Raw genomic sequence first — 15,162 nt, forward strand, 5'->3', positions numbered from 1 at the left:
GGACTTATGTCATTGAATTAAACTCGGTCAAGGTGAAATAAACCTGACTATCATTTGGCAGCTTCAAAGAATTCAAACTTACCATGAATCGAACGTCCACAAGGCGAGTGGAAGGCTCACCCGCTTGTGACAGTTCTGCTATGTGTGACCCTCTTCAGAGAAGGGACATAACGAAAACAGTGTGGAAAACAATCACATGGACACAGACCAAATCCCTTTGTGCCCTTGACATGTTTTAAAGTTTTGTTTTTAAACCCCCCCCTTTAAAAGACACTGCCTAGTAAAAGGACTGTCTCATGGCCAATTCACCCATTTTTAAGAAACCAGAATGTATTCGAGATTCAACTGGGTCACAAATCTGTTGATTTCCATATCTCATCTACAGCACCCTCCCTCCGCCTGTTTCCTCCTTGCTGTTTCAAAGCATCCAGCCTCTCCTTTAATCTGATTAAATTCTTCCCATTTCAACTCTTTTCTGTGTTCAGATGAGATCCCCCCCCACCCCTCCCCCACGTGCCCTGGGATGGCTCCTTTTTTCTGTTCGGTGATTTTTGGGGGGGAGTGAACCTGGAGTTTCTGAGAACAGAAGGCGAGAGCAGGAGAAAACGAGAAGCAGGAGCAAAAGCTGAAAAGACTCGAGAAACAGGCTAGACGGAGCCATCAGGAGCAAGAGCAGCCTTCAGCGATTGTCACTGCCGATCAGCGTCCTCTCCTTCCCCAAGGCCCGATCCCGCAGAGAATATCTGTTTGGGAAACGTGGGGTAGGATTAGCGCATTTCCCTGAACTCTTACATAATGTTGGAGAGGAGATTGCAGTGGGTGATGGGGGCTGGGGGCTTGCAATGAGGGGAGGACAGTAAAAATGTGGGACCAAACTGTCCTGCTTGTGTGTGTTAGTCACCGCACTCTCTTGGGTGGGCAGATCTGGCGTCTTGGGACAGCTGCTCCATCTCTTCCTACCCCTCCCCTCCCTAAACTCCCCCACCTCCCAGAAGGTTTCCTGTGCTGCAGAAATCTTCACATCCTGATATAGTAGCTCTCTCCAGGGGTCTAGTTTTCTCCAGTCCAGTCTCTAGCGATTTTATACATCTTTTATATGTCAAGAAAAATATATTTGGTTTCCTTCCTCATAGGTAATTCCTCCCCTACCCAGTAAGGCAACGCAGAAGGGTTATTTTGGATGGGAGAGCTGTGGAGATGGGGGGTAGTCCACATTGTTTACTAGGACAACTTGATATTGCCGGCAGAATACTTTACCACTTTACCACTCGGTTGTCTGTTCAGTGCAGAAGTCTAAATATTATGCTAAAGGGAAAACATGAGCACCCTGCGTCCTTCCAGGACCACAGTTGTCCACTAGCAACTTTAATGAATTAGTTGATTGCTGAATCTTGTGTTTTTATAAAATGGTGGCTGAGGGTGACCTAGGAAACCCTGATAGATTGTGGTTTTTCGGGACCAGGATTGGTGTAGTTCTCTACTACTTTACTAAAGTATTAAGGTGGAGTAGATTAATGTGACATCTGAACTGTGCCCTTCCCAGTGCTCAGGGGCAAGGGAATCCTGACACTGTCATTTCTGAAGGAAACATGAATTTGTTTGCTTTTGTGCTCAGCAGGTCCAGTTGAAACCTACAAGGACTGCTTGTTCTTGTGCATACCTTCTAAAGGAAGCAGTAGTAACCTAGTCTGAATATGGAAAGGAGATCTATAAATTGTGCACTCCCATTCCTATTTGCACGATAACTTTGACTACTTTAGTCTTCAATTTCTGTTCGAGCAGAAATGGATTCCAGAATGATGGAAGCTAGTTGTTTTAGCACCGTGAGGTTTTCTTACCAGGTGCTATCCAGTTCAACATCTAGTTCCTGCCATTCATTCTGTGGAATTCTGATCTTGAACCTCCATGTCCTTCAACAAGTAGACAATATGGGGAATGCATTTAAAACCAGAAATATTGAGGCAATGTGGAACAATCTACTTAGCCATGTTGAAGATGCCGATCCCCTAGCTGCTTTCAAGAAAGAGCTGGAGAAAATCCTCAGGTCAATCCATGCTACCTAACAGGATACATGGGCCTCCTCTCGCTTGTAGCCTTTCATATGTTCTCATGTTTTGTCCTTCAGATGAGTCTGCGAATTGCAGTCAGGCTGCTGGTGATTCTACTGGAGCAGTTGTTGATGTTGGAGTTTGCCCTCTGGTCTCTTCGCGTCGCTGAGGATAAAAGGGTCTGCTAGATGACTTGGAAAATCAGAATGAACCATCAGCCTTTATGCTTCTCCCAAGTCATTTTTGATAACTCCAAATGGAAAAACGGCTTAGGCATTAAAAAGAATAAATCAAGCACTCAGCCAACCTGCTAATTGTAAGTGACATGCCCAGATCCTGGTGGCGTTTTTTCCATCAGGGAGAACATTGTGGTACAGTAGGGTTTGTAATGTCTTTTTGGAAGGCAGGTTTAAGTTTTGATTTAATTCAGTAATGAAACAGAAAGAAGCCCATTTTTGGTTTTGCGGAGGAGCATGTGTTGAACTCCAGGCGGGCTGTCTAGAAAATGCACTGGGAACAAACAGCTGTTCACTGTGAAGGTCCTTGCCTGAGTGCTGTGAGATCTGGGTTGGGCTTAACTTGACCAGTGTGTCCTTGACTTGCTGAACAGCAGTGGGGCTCCTGTGAGCCTGCTGCGCTGTCAGTGTGGGTTGTCTCATTCCTCCATCTGATATTGACTGTCATTAAGGCTCTGTGGTCTTGGGGAGGAGAGCTCTGATGGTACAGTTTGGAGGATGGGGTGTGCAGTGTTCATCCCTCTCGTGCCGCGTGAATTGGAATGGTATGAAAAGAATAATACTTGATGCAAATGAGAAAACCTAGTATATACAAATGTCATATTTTTAAATGTCAAAGGTCTTATTTCCCCTGTGGCATAGTATTGGCCTCTTTATAGTGCTGCTGCCAGTTTGGATGTTGAGAGTGTTCAGTAAACTTGTAAGACATCTCATTGGTATATAAGGAAAGTGGAGCCAACAATATGTATTGCACTTTAATAACCTAGCGAATAAGCTTTGCATCAGATACCATACTCTAGTCTGCTACTATGTGCTCTAGAAACATGTTATCTTTCACTGCACTGAAGAAGACATGTGTAGAAGGCCTTTTTTGCTTTGGAAATGTCTTGTATTATGTACCACGGTGTGAAGCATGATACGAGCCTTGGAAAGCCACAACTGTGCTAAAATGTTAAAAGCTGTGTAGAGGCCTTCTGGGTGTTTCACTGATAAAGGCCCTCGCACACGCTCTGTGACCACGGGTTCGAGCCTGTGCCACCTCATTGGCCGACTGCGGCCAGGAACCCCCAGTTAGCAAAGCACAGCCAGCTGAGCTGAGGGTAGGGCCGGAAGAGTCGCCACTGGCTCTCTCGGCTCTCGACAGCCACTGCGCCCCCTGTTGGCACGGAACCTCTGCTCTGGCGCCATGACGCTGGCGACATGATAAAACGCGAGCTGGGCAGACGAGTCTGTCCTCCTTCACTATCTTGGGGAGATGAGTTGACATCTTTGAATTGTGCCTGCTGGCTTGTGTGTATACGCTATATACAATACAATATACAGTACATTTGTGTGTGCTCCAGGGAGTGGTCATTCCTCACACTTTTTGCTTTAAGTAGTAGCTTGGTGCATTGCTTTTTGGGAAATAATGGATGGATGGATTTCTAGTTATTTTCAGTAAAGACTGGAACTCCAGTCCACAAAGCCCTTAGTCCAAACCAGGTTTTACAGGCCTATTTAAATCATCGGCCCCTTAAAAGATGGCAACAACACTTGAGTAGTAAATAGGTGAACATTGAACAAAGAGCTACAGACTCATAGGTTCTATAGAACGTCAGCCTGAAAAGTAGGATGTTACCGTGAAATTATTAGATCAGCAAAAATATTACTGTAGTACTCAAATTTGTAATGTTTTTTTTTAGACCTGTAGATGGCTGGACTATGTCATAATTTATGGAATTATATACTGATAACTTCAATTTACCTTCATATTTCACTTTCTTGCTATTATACCTAAAAGAGGACTTTTATTAGTGACAGCGCACTCCTAGACCTTTAGGCAAGAGCAGGTTAAAGTGCTGCCCCTCCCCCCTTGGGGGGGGCTGGCGCTTATGAATAATTAATGAAGAGTTGGGTGGTGCTCATTAATAATTCATGGCCCCTCTGATGGCGCAGCAGGATGAAGTGTTTGAAAAGGGGGTTGTCTTTCCCCTTTGAAGATGGGCAGCACAGCACAGAAGAGGGAGAGATTTATGTGAGGAGAAGGGGTGAAAACGTCTCTGAGGAAAGCTTGTGACGTTTTGTATTGTGTGTCATAATGGTTACTGGGTGGTTGTTGTGATGTCTTATGGGAGTCTTGCCCTTTCTGTCACTCTACCAAATTTCAAATCACCAATTATCTTAATGAATTACTCTGCTGTTATTTATGACTTGACTTTGCTGCTACAGACTCAAGAGACCTGCACACCTCCTCCTTGGACACACTCATCAGTCAGAACAGGTCCTCTTGGTCACCTGTGACCGGGGCTCAGACCCGCAACATCATGACCACGGGGCTCAATCTGCTCTTTGAGCAGCCTGCTGTGTCACTGGGAGCCCCCTTCCTCCTGCACTTTCGTTTGAAACATCTTACCTTGTGATTCGCACGGCGCTGTCATGCTGATTGTTAGATGGTGCTGTCACATGTTTGACAGAAAGGTGGTGATGTCACATCTTTGTTAGGAAGATGTTGATGTCACATGTTTGATTCAAAGCCAGTGATGTCACCCACTCAGAGTGAGTCATTGAAGCTCCATTTCAAATTGCTTTGAATGATATCTGATGCAAAGCATTGTTTTGAAAGCCCTCTTATCCTAAATTCAATGAAGTCATGAATCAGCGGGTATTAGTTCTAGAGCATGTTTGTATTCTCTTACATAAGTACGGAAGGGTCTTTTGCTTCTCATTCCTGTCCTAACAGTTTTGTTGGATCATTCCAATTAAAACATCTCTAGGGTTGTCGTGAACTGCCAGTCTCAGTGTGCACGAGACCTCATGTGTACCAGATCACAAGGAGGCCTGACATCTCTGTAGCTTAGATGAGCAACAGCCAGTACATTTCAGAAACGTAGTCGTGCTGGGTTTCACCAGTCTTTCTCCGACCTTGATCGCAGCAAACCTAGTCTCTTTCTCCCCCCAACCAGGTCACGCGAGGTCAGTGTCCCAGGCAGTTTTGTTGACAATTTGCAGCAAAGGTGAATGGACTCGGAACACCGCAGGGACAGTTCGTCGGGGACAATGACAGGCATCTGCTGCCCCCGATGAATGAGATCTTTGTGGCTGTCGGCCGTTTGATGGATGTAATTGAAGATGGCCATCAGGGCACAGAATGGGATTAGCCTTGAGCCCCATCTGGGGTGGGTGTTTTAAAGCACAAAGTGTGTTTGCTGGTTTAGATCTGTACAGAACAGAGGAGTTTAGGTATCTCCAGAAAGAGAGTAATAAATGGATTGTAATGCAAACACATTATGTTGTTTTCTGTGCACGATGAAGTGGCCTGGCTGAGAAAATCCGCACAGTGGTCAGTAGGAGTGTTGAGGTATAGCTGCTCCTGAGAAGTCCCGCTCCGGAGCAGTTCGGGGTATCCCCGTAGCTGGTTCCCTCACTAGGCTGAGAAGAGCAGGTGGAAGATGGAAAGAGTGAGACCCACCACTGGGAACACAGGAGAGGTGCGATTGTGGTGCAGGGTGGTGCCCAGCTAGGCCAGGGCTCTGTCCTGCAGAGCGCCAGGCCCTGACCCCTGCGCTGTGTGTGTTCTCCATGCAGGAATGCGCCAGGGGAATGACGTTGGCACTCAGTACCGCTCCGCCATCTACACTTACACCCCCCAGCAGATGCAGGAGGCGCTGCGGACCAAAGAAGCCTATCAACAGGTAAGGGGCTTCACTTTAAATTACAGGCTCCCTGAAACCAAGGTGAAGGGGCTCAACTTAGATAGTCTCTGTCCGGGTACACTTTTACCAAGCAGGCTTCAGTGTGGCCTGTTTAGCTTTCTTGACCTCACAGGACTGTGAGCCTTGACCAACACGTTTTTGGTCTTGCTTATTGAGGTGAGGTATTTTAGACATCTGTGGTTATTTGCACATTTAGTTTTTGTGTACACAGTGCTCCAGCCCCTGCAAAACTGACATACACTGAGGGAAATAGCTCATTTTTCCTTGTGCTCCTTCAGCCAAATCTTGACAATCAGTCCACTTCAGATTCATACAGAGCACATAAATGACCGATCCATCTCGCAGCCGCGCCAGTGTGTGTATAGCTGCTTATTCAAAGTCAGCAGCACACTGATAGAAAAGGATAAGTGAACCCACTTTTGCAGGCTGCGCCTACAGATTACTGCACTTATATTGCTGTTGTTTAACTCCCTCCTGACAAACACGCTGGGGTAATAGGATTCTGGGTCTTAGATTGCCATGGAAACTGGCTGCGTGTGGGGTCACAGGTCAGGGGGCAGGTGCAGGCTGTCAGGTTGCCATGGCAATTAGCGTCACGCCCCAGCCTTGGCCTTGGCGAGGGGTCACAGGGTCAGGCTGGGAGCCAGCTGGAGTGAGAGCCGCAATCAGAGCATGTAATAAAACCGACAGACTGTGAACCTCTGCCAGGTTGATAACACTGCTGCCTTCACTGCTTGCCCAGCACTTCCAGAGCTGCTAGAAGTGCTGACTAAGTCCCTACCTTATATATACAGCAGCACAAACCTCCGTGATTAGTTCCCAAATTAGATTTTTCTATTGCACTATGATAATTAGGAGGGAAGTAACAGTGCACTGTAGTTACGGCATAAAAGCTCTAACAATAGTCATGCTGGACTCTATTACCTGAGATAATCTTCATTTGCAAAGATCAGGTGTTGCAGGCTAGATACCATTTATTACCACATCTAGATACCATTTATTGCCAAACACAAAAGACCAATCGAGTAAAACTGGATTCCTTTGAACATGGGTTTGAATTGTTTTCTCTAATTTACTTTACGGCGCTGGGGGGGAAAATGCACTTTGCACAGTTGTGCAGTCAAGGAAGACTAATAAAAAAAACTTTCCAGGAGATTCTGGTTATTGTTTTTGTCCTGCTTTTTATATTCTTACACAGTGACAAACCTGAAGAAGAAGCCAGGTGGACCTTATTGTACTGGTTGCTAGTGGCTTCTTGCTCTGACAGTGTCATCCCTCCACTCTGTACACTGAAGGATGCTTATTTTGGAACACCTGTGCTGAGAATCTCTGTAACAGCCTGTAACTGGATTGTCTGGGGCAGGAACCCCATACCAAGAACCTGAAAGAGCCAAAAAGAAAAGGCAAACACCTTTTTAATGGCAGCCATATTGATAAAACAGCCAGCAGTGGTTGTGAATAATGCCGTACCTTCCAAATGAAGGGAGAATCTGACTTCATGCTGAAACACAAAGTCCCCACAGTGAATACTAGGTTCTAAAAGAACACATATTCAACTTTAAAGAACCAGTAGTGAGTGGTGACTGGTAACACTGACACAGATACATCATAACAGTTTGCAGCATGCTGTTTCTGTTAGTTTGGTAGATTGCTTATTGAACATTTTACTGTATATAGTACATATACTGTATAATACATTTGCACTACTTGGATTTGTAACTTCATCTCTTGCATTTTTAGTAGCTATCTGTAGGTTATTTTTATTTAAGTAATCAGTTTATTAATGTTTGATTTTAGTTTTATTACTGTGTTAGAATTTTCTCATACCATTAATTTCAGATTAGGTATCAGGTTAGGGTAAGTTATATTTTGTGTTTGTGTAGTGTTTTGTATTTCAAGTAGGGAGCTGCGTCAGCATGCGTAGGCTGCAAAGGAACAAGTAAAGATTTATTCCCTGCTGAAAAGAGAGGGAAAGAAACACAATGTTTCAGCTGTGGAGCCTTCTTAGGGTGAAGAACATTGTGTTTAGTATTTGCCCTGTTTGAGAATCAGCACTGCTTCATTGAACACTTTCAGCAATACAAAGCCTTACCAGCTTTTCAATGTATGTTTCTTAGATGGGGGACAAAATCAGTGCTCAGTTATCGTGGAGAAACAGAGGAATAACGAATATTATTAGTGTACTGATGTCGAGTGTGAGGACAGTCTTGGACAGTCACGGCTTCTCAACTGGGGTGGTAGTTCTTTCTTGTATTGCCCCGTCTAAGCACCCTTTGTCATACAGGGATTCTAGAACCCCATTCACAGTGGTGCTGGTTTTTACTGAAGTCTCCCAGCTCTCAGACAGGGATTCTAGAACCCCTTTCATAGTGGTACTGGTTTTTACCGAAGTCTCCCAGCTCTCAGGGATTCTAGAACTCCATTCAGTTGCCCTTCGTTTTTACTGTACTTAAATTTCCTACGTCTCAGTCAGATCTAGAACACAATTCTCCAGCCCCCTCACTTTTCCTGTGGCATCTGCAGTCCTCAGGCTGATTCAGAGCCTCAGCGTATCTGACAGCAGAGGCACAGGCCACCAAGGAGAGTCTGCCAAAACCATTGAGGTGTATACTGACCTGACTTGACAAAAACCCTCTGCTGACTTACAGGAATATGCATCAAACCTCTGCTGCGCAGTTGGCCTTTCTTCCTGAACGAGTTATCTAGGGTTCTGGACAAATCAAAACAAAAAAATGTTTTTCCATTGAGAAGTCCCTCATTGCAATTTTGGATGTAACCTGTGTCCTACTAAAAATAATCAGGCTCATGAGGAGAAACATTAACATTATCCTACAGGTTTTTGTGAAATTAGCTACTACTTGTTCCATCATAAGAATTTTATTTGTATACCACTTTTCATCTGAAAGAATCTCGAAGACCATACAGGAGGGGGCCTACGTAACACACAGCAGCCATTCTGCATCAGTAGCCCCATTGTACAACAGTCAGGTGGAGAAGTAAGAAACTATATCATCAGCTGAATTAAAGGGGAGTTTTAGAAAGGCCAGACTGCACAAGTCCACAGTGAAATTTAACCAGAGCACCGGAGTTAACACCCCTGTGCTTATAATCAGTGCTATGGAATCTTTAATGACCATGGTTAAACACCTTGTCTAAAGGAGAACACCTATAGACCTGGCAACAATGCTGGGTCATTGCTTTAGAAATTCTGATCCAGAAGAAGAAGCGCCCCCTACTGGTCCACCAACACCACTTACTGCAGCATGTTGATTTTCTCTAGTCTCCCATCCTAGTGTTGACCAGGCCCAGCTTTGCTAAGCATTTGGGTTCAACCAAATCGGGTAAGAAGGTGGTAACACTTCTGTCATCTGACCAGAAATGAAAAAAAAAGTTATGGTCGAAATCTTGATCCTTATAACATTCTTTGGTCTGTGTTAGATTGGTACATGTACATTGAACAAAAACCTCTCCTGGTTTGTTTTGCCTACCATTTTCCTACTATCTGTATTTCAGCAGCATGAACAGCATATTCATGTCCATCCATCCGTTTTCTAAACACTTCTTCTAGTTCAGGGTACGGGGGACCAGAGCCTATCCCAGCAAGCAACAAGAGCAAGGCAGGATACACCCCGGACAGGACACCCGTTCATCGAAGGACACACACACAGACACAAACACTCACACACTCACACCAGAGCCAGTTTCCCAAGAAGCCAATTGACCTACTCGTTCATCGTTAGACTTTTGGAGGAAACCCTGGTGAGCATAGAGAATCAAAAACCAGCGCTGCAAGGCAACAATACCCACCACCAACCTCCATGCCACACTCTGCGCATTCATGTATACATGAATATGAATTATCTTTATCTGCTTCTTTTCTTTAGAAAGTAGAGCTGTCTAGACTTCTAATTCCACATTGTTTATGGAACATATATATACGCACAGCACAATTAGACAGTTCTGGTTTCTAGCACTTGAAACTGCCGGAGCTAATTAATAGTTGCATACCCATAATTCACAGCAACTTTTTTACGACCCCACCATCCTGAAAGATGTTCCTTTCTGGAAGTGCCACTGCTGGGAAGTGCGCTATCATTCTAATGGTTTCCGAGTTGTAAATACTTATTAAAGATCAAGCCTTTATCTTTGTCAAGCTGCCTCCAAAGACAAAGAGTCAGGGACACAGTCCTATTCCTGCTTCCCTTGTAGGAAAACTGCTTTTCTTTCTCTGGTAAAGGCCAAGCCTCTGCATAACAGCTCACCAGAAAGAAAAACACTATGATACTTTGCGCAGAGCTGTCAATTTCGAAACTTTAACAAAGCACTGAATTAAAAGCGGTTTTGAAGAAAGCAAAATATGATAATAAGGAAATTTCCAGAACATCAAAGGGTTTGGGTCTTTTTTTAATGCGGTGGAATGAACTGAGCCGCAGTTTCTCCAGAGGGGTGGAGACTGGGGAGGGAGGGGGAGTGGGGGTTTGGGGGGAGAGGAGGGGAGGGGTGGGGGTGTGTGGAACAATGGCTTATCAGCAGGCAGAGTTAATTCTCCTTCTGTGGGGCTGGCAGTGTGTGCTGGCTGATAAGGCCGTTCTGCTTAATTAGCCAGGCAAAAGAAAGGAAGAAGACGAGGTCTCCAGAAAGACCCCGAGCGCCAGAAACATAGCTCCACTCTCCAAATGCGGAGAGAGGGAGATTAGACTACCCCATCCCCGGCCACCATTCAAAAGGCAGCGTCTTTTGCAAACCGGGCTGGGCATGTAAAAAAAGAAAAATGAGCCTTCAGCATTTCTTTAAAGCTGCCAGTTCATTAAACCCCAGCCCGTGGCGAGACAGGAAGCCAGCCTTTGTAAGCAGGGGAAGACAGCGATGAGGAGAGGGCTCGCTGGCAGCCAGTCTCCACGTGACATTCTCTGTGAGGCTGAAGCGAGAGCTGGAGAGGCACTGTGCTCCCGTTCCAACATCCCTAAATCGAACTCTCCCCACCCTGCGCCCAGTCACACCAGCACCCGGCAGGAGTGCACCCCTTTCGCAATGTAGGCACCCTCCAGACTGATCTCCACGTCGGCTACGGTCAACTTAAAGGAAACATACAGGACCAGGCTTTTTTCATTTGATGTGGTCAGACACGCACATTTTAAAACCCAAGACATTTGCTTTTCCTCTGTTATTGGTATACACTGCTGGTTGGAATAATACCACCCACCATGGCATTTAGCACTGTTGTTCTGGTTTCATTTTTTTTTTTCTAGTTGAAACTTTTCCTCTGTAGTCATTGGACGAATGTCACTGGGACTGCACAGGATGTTAGAAATCTCCGCAAGGGCCTAGCCGATGTTAACGTGGAATAATTTAGCCCTGCGACCGAGGAACAGATGCTGCTTTCTTTTTTGTAATGATGGCTCTGCCTGGGACTTCTCAGCAGATCCTGCACGTTCCTCGATAATTTAATTATCGTGCAGGAATTATTAGTTCAAATTGGGGCCACAAGAATCATTCCAGAGACCTGATCGAAGAAAAAGCTCTCATGAGAGCAGTTTTCTCCCATTTTGCTTTATTAGTGTTAGGAAACAAACAATCCTAAAAAAAAAAAACTTTGTATGGAAAATGTCTCTTGCATAATGCTTCTCCAGAACAGCACAGTGAAGGTCAGCTCCATTTAATGGACAAATGAGAAACCAGTCAAGAGGGTGACCTGACCCAAGAGAGAGCCAGGTGTCTGGGAGGAGAACTGTGAAACTTCTGTCAGGGGTGTCAGGGGACTGTGTTTGTCACTAGTGTGGTGTCACAGGTCTCGCAGAGTAAGAGACTGTTATGGCAACATCCCTTCCCAGGTTTCCAAAATTAGGTGGGTTTTTATCTTTGCAGGGGTTGAAGCCTGTCCAGCCTGTGCAGGTCAGGCACTTTCAGGGGCAGTTAAGAGACAGCAGCTCGAACCCGAGGCCTGATGGCACACGCCAGATTCACCTATAGCCTCCATGCCTTTAAGAAAGGGCTGCGCATCGCTACTCCCTCTAACCACATGTTCTGGGTTCTCCTTTTTTTAAAGTATAAGTTTAGTCAGTTAACAATTTCAGATCCTTAACGTTCCCCAAAATTAAAATGTAAGAGTTTGACATGAAAGATCTAGCAGTTTTAGAGATTGAATTAATCTCAATCAAGACATCAATTAAGTAATAGGCAGCTCACATGGAACTGAGGTTTGGGAGCATGCCACTCTTATTTAAGGAGAATTATGATTTTGTTGAAATTATATCTATATAGGATTAGAGAATAATTATTCCTTATTTCTTCTGTGGTTGGAAAACAGACCAACAGAAAGCTACAGTAAATTAAAATAGTTTACATTAAATCAACATAATTTTTAAGTTCTTCAGTGCATTATTGACAGCTCATTTAGAGTACTGTGACTAAAGTTGATCAAAACAGCACAAACAAGATAGTTATCCTTCAAATAATTCAAAAAAGAACAATGAGCTTCATGCCTGCTCTTAGAATTTTCAGTGACAGATTCAAGGAGCCACATCTTTCTCGTTTTGGAATAGAGCAGATTACAACCAGGCTTGATCAAAGCACTTAAAACTTCTGAGATGCGTGGACATAGTGAACATGGAGGAGTACCGTCATTAACTAAAGAGGTAAGAAGGCCGAATGGACAAAAAGTCTTTACACAAAGTGTTGCAGGTGTATGAAACAAGCTCAATATGAAAGATGAGTCCCTGATATCCTACCAGAAAAGGATGGAGTATGTTCTTGATTGGTTTCCTGTCATTTGCCAGTTTTCTTGTGCTGTAATGCGCATGCAGTTTATTTACTGTGGATGAGACTAGAAAAGGAGCTTCATTATGTTTTGTTTTCTAAAACTCCTGGAAGTGATGGCATGGCAATATGCTGCACTCCTGCCAGAAAGACCTGGTGTTCCAGGTTTGATTCCAGGTTCATTCTGGGTGCCTGTCTGTGTGGACGTGTCTGCTTGCATCTTCTCATGTGTGTTTCAATATTCACTGAATGCTCTGGTTTTCTTCTACTGGCCCAAATAGCCTCCTCACACATGTAACTTTTCTGATGTTCTGAATATTCTGTGTTTAAATTGTTTCTCTAGTTTCTTTTTGGAGGTAAAAAAAATCCAGGGCAGATTAAACTCTCAGTACATACACTTCCCGACAAATCTGTGAGATTTCACAGAGATGCTCAGAATTGGTCCCGACACCAACTAAACTCTTTTAATTCTTTGAAATCATGTTCTCTCTCCCCTGTGAAAAATACTTCTGTAAGCTCTCATTTCCTTTGACTTTTAAAATAGTTCCTTTTTAACCAGGGGAAAAAAAAACTTTTCTGCATTGTTTTTAAACTTCTGAGACATTGCTTTAAAGCTGTCAAAAAAGGGTATTTGAAGTGGAATAGAAATACAGTCCACCAGGAGGATAAACATCAGAAAGTGTAAGCTCAGTGGCTTTTCAGCTCTGAAGGTGTATCTGACCATGTCTTGTCACAGAGAATCACTGTTTGGATGCTTCTGATTTGTCCTTGTTTGACCAGAACTGATATATCAAGTCTGGCCCAGAGTAGAGTGTACTCTTTAAGTAAGACTTTTGGCAAAGCACAAAGTAGGTCATGAAAACTGGATAGCCTGGTTGTTTAAGAATGTCCCTAAACTGAAGACCGGATTTTTTCAGGTTTTCTGCCATCTAGGTTTTAAGTATGGAATTAAACTAATTATTCGTGGGACCAAGCCAGTTGAGGTGTTTTTGCAAGCCAAAGGCTTGACTCTCAGCGACTCTCAGCTCACAGTCCCCACTACTTGGCCAGGGGTACCCAAGATCCAGTGTATAAAATCCACTTTCCCAGTCACTGGGTCTACTCTAACAGCTTTTTCAATGATGCATTGTCCCTCTGTGCTCTGCTTTTAAAATTGCAACAAAATTACAATTATTTTGATTTTTCATTTCAATCAGGTCTTATAGAGGGTGATTTTCTGGAATGGAGACCCCCCCCCCAGCCAAAACCCCCTTTTTAGAAAGATGGTCCAAGAGTTTGTGTCCTCTCTGGCCTCAAAGGCTGCCGCTAAACTCAGCGCGAGCAGGAAGTCAGGGGAGTTCTCATCTCGGAAGCTTAACAGGGTTGAGCCTGGATGGTTGTTAGATGGGAGACTTGTAAGAAAAATTACGTTATGGTGCAGAAAGTGGAGTTGGCTGCTCAGTAGGTGGCGTTCTTACTGTCTCAGTAAATCCAAAACTGGTGCCGCCACTGGGAGGCTGTGCTGTAGGAGACGGCATTCTTTTGCTATTCAACTCCTGACTAGTTTCAGTGAATGAAGATCCCTGTCCGTCTTGAGAGAATAGTAGACCTCATAGGTAAATTCCACCTATGACTTAGTAAATTAGCTGAGCTTTATTCCCCCTCAATTGGCTATATACTTCCTCACTTCTCTGAATCCACTGTACAGTGGGGCTGCTGGTGCCCAGTGATGAATGGCTGCTGAGCATCACCTCAGTGGTGAATGAAGGATCTCTGCTTGATATGAAGCGCTTAGGGATCCATCCATCCAGTGTTTTTCCTTTGAGGCAAGAGGGATGCTGTTGTGGCGTTTGAGGTTGTCTGCAGTGTTGTAGGACTTCAAATACTCTGGCGCCTTCATGTGGCCAACTGGTGGAACGATGTGTATTTCAATCCCCTTTACCAGATGTTAGGCTCACAATGTAGTGCTTGAAAGATTTTGTCAAGATTGAAAACCTAAGATGAAACTAGCTGACTTAAGCATTTTTTTGGTGCATGTGTAAAATGTTATTATTCTTGTTTTTATAGACACAAATATCACACAAGGGAATGGGGATACAGTCAGATTTCATTCACCACGCTTCTGTACTTCCACTTCTGTCCTTAGAAAAAGGACTGATGTTATTTGCGATCAATGTCGTAACTGAACCTACGTGGGTTGTCTGCATAGATCCAAGGAAGGATGTCAGGATATTAAACTGCAAGACCAAATGTGACATTATCTGTTCTGCAATGCTATTTCAGAATGCAAAAGTTAAGCAAGAATATCCTAGCTGTACCTTAAAACCCAGGTGCATCAATTAAATGGCATCAAGTTTTTTTTTTTGTGCCAGAGTAGCACACAGCTTTTTGATGGGAAGTTATAACAGACCCAGAATCGCTAATGTGATGATAATATAACAGTGAAGAAAT

The 15,162-nt window shown here is 44.1% G+C and overlaps 1 protein-coding gene across 3 annotated transcripts in view; it reads left to right on the forward strand.

The window, feature by feature from the left end:
• The window catches only part of msrab (methionine sulfoxide reductase Ab), a 48,797-nt gene that overhangs the window by 32,049 nt on the left and 1,586 nt on the right, over window positions 1-15,162 (forward strand). For all 3 annotated transcript variants that reach the window (XM_006631451.3, XM_069195569.1, XM_015349199.2), the window contains one exon: window positions 5,849-5,955. In XM_006631451.3, the coding sequence (XP_006631514.2) occupies window positions 5,849-5,955 (107 nt within the window). The remainder of the gene's footprint in view (window positions 1-5,848; window positions 5,956-15,162) is intronic.

Source organism: Lepisosteus oculatus, chromosome 11 (assembly GCF_040954835.1).
Source record: "Lepisosteus oculatus isolate fLepOcu1 chromosome 11, fLepOcu1.hap2, whole genome shotgun sequence".
NCBI classification, from domain to species: Eukaryota; Metazoa; Chordata; class Actinopteri; order Semionotiformes; family Lepisosteidae; genus Lepisosteus; species Lepisosteus oculatus.